At 39.4% G+C, this 1,227-nt stretch overlaps 1 protein-coding gene across 1 annotated transcript; it reads right to left on the minus strand.

Moving 5' to 3' along the window:
- Positions 1 to 353: 353 nt before the first annotated feature.
- LOC107988170 (glutamate receptor ionotropic, NMDA 2C-like) lies at positions 354 to 1,102 on the minus strand. The gene is made up of 2 exons (XM_017031031.2): positions 931 to 1,102; positions 354 to 684 (listed from the first exon to the last, which is right to left on the minus strand). Exons 1-2 carry the CDS (start codon positions 1,028 to 1,030, stop codon positions 404 to 406), a joined length of 381 nt encoding a protein of 126 aa, XP_016886520.2. The 5' UTR covers positions 1,031 to 1,102; the 3' UTR covers positions 354 to 403.
- Between the last annotated feature and the right edge of the window lie 125 nt (positions 1,103 to 1,227).

A 1,227-nucleotide genomic window follows, 5' to 3' on the forward strand; every position in this document is an offset into this window, starting at 1 on the left:
TCTCAAGAAAACTCTTGGTAAAAATATTGTTTAATGGACAAAAAAAACCCCCAAACTCTTAAAATCCAGAGTTGTCGGCACCAGCAACTCGTACAGTCCCCTAATAAACAAAATAGATGAACAAAATGAGCTGCAATGCTGCCATCTAGTAACATTCACTTTCATATACAGCCGTTTTTCCCCAAAACTGTTTTTAGAGCACACATCATTTGGTAAAACCCAAGCATTGCGTTATTGGGTTTTCATTATCAGAGGAAAAAATGATAACGATTCACACAGATACTGAATAATTGTGCTAATATGGGATCGGACATCCCTGGTAAAAAAGCAATTAAAAAAACCCCCAAAAAACACTGGTATTTGACCCTTGTAATTGGAACTATGTTCAAGGCAAATCAAAATTCTAACAAGAAAAAATTACAGAAGGGATTCGAACATAGTGATTGCACTGTACCTTTTTATCGCTTAGTCCAGAAACGGTGTCCATGTACTGCTCCTGGATCATGAAGGCTGCCAGGTTAGCAGTGTAGGAAGCCAGAAAGATGACAGCAAAAAAAGCCCACACCAGGACCATGATCTTACTGGTGGTTCCCTTTGGGTTCTCGATCGGGACTGAATTGTTAAAGACAATGCCCCAAAGTAGCCACACTGACTTACCAATGGTGAAGGTGGGACCCCCTGGATCTAAAGCAAGAAAAAACACATTTTTTTAATGTGGAATAGTACCAGAGGAAACGAGCTTCTGTCTGACATGCTAAGACTTATTTTGGCAATTTTATTTTGGTATATATGTGTTTTGGGCTACATTTGAGTTAAGATTTCATTTCATTTGATATTTTTTTCTTTATAAGGTGTACTGCAACACCTCTTAACCAAGAGCCAGCCTCTGTGTCTCACACTTAGAACAAAAAAAATGGAAATCACACTCACCTTTGGCAGTGACAAGACTGCGGTTATATCCCACTGGACTGCAGTACTCAAAAACAAAGACAGTGATAGCTACAACGGTCAGGCACATGACGAACATCATTACCCAAACGGCCGGACTGTAGGGTTCTGCAGGTAGAGGGCACGCAGGGGAGGTAAAATGGTGGCAGGAGGAGAGGTATAAAACAAGAAAAACAAGGATTAATGGGAGAGAAAAATGACGTTGGTACAATGACAGAGGAAACTTTTTAAAAGTAGTTAATAACTAGCTACCATTTAAATCTATCTATCTATCTATCT

The sequence above is a fragment of the Cynoglossus semilaevis genome, unplaced genomic scaffold (assembly GCF_000523025.1).
Source record: "Cynoglossus semilaevis isolate Cse_v1.0 unplaced genomic scaffold, Cse_v1.0 scaffold4149, whole genome shotgun sequence".
NCBI classification, from domain to species: Eukaryota; Metazoa; Chordata; class Actinopteri; order Pleuronectiformes; family Cynoglossidae; genus Cynoglossus; species Cynoglossus semilaevis.

What these genes read in the sequence shown, in the direction of transcription:
- LOC107988170 (XM_017031031.2), bottom strand. Translation starts at nt 1,030, where the DNA reads ATGATGTTCGTCATGTGCCTGACCGTTGTAGCTATCACTGTCTTTGTT. An exon ending in CAGTCTTGTCACTGCCAAAG is followed by an intron (nt 685 to 930) that starts GTGAGTGTGATT and finishes TTCTTGCTTTAG; the next exon opens with ATCCAGGGGGTCCCACCTTC.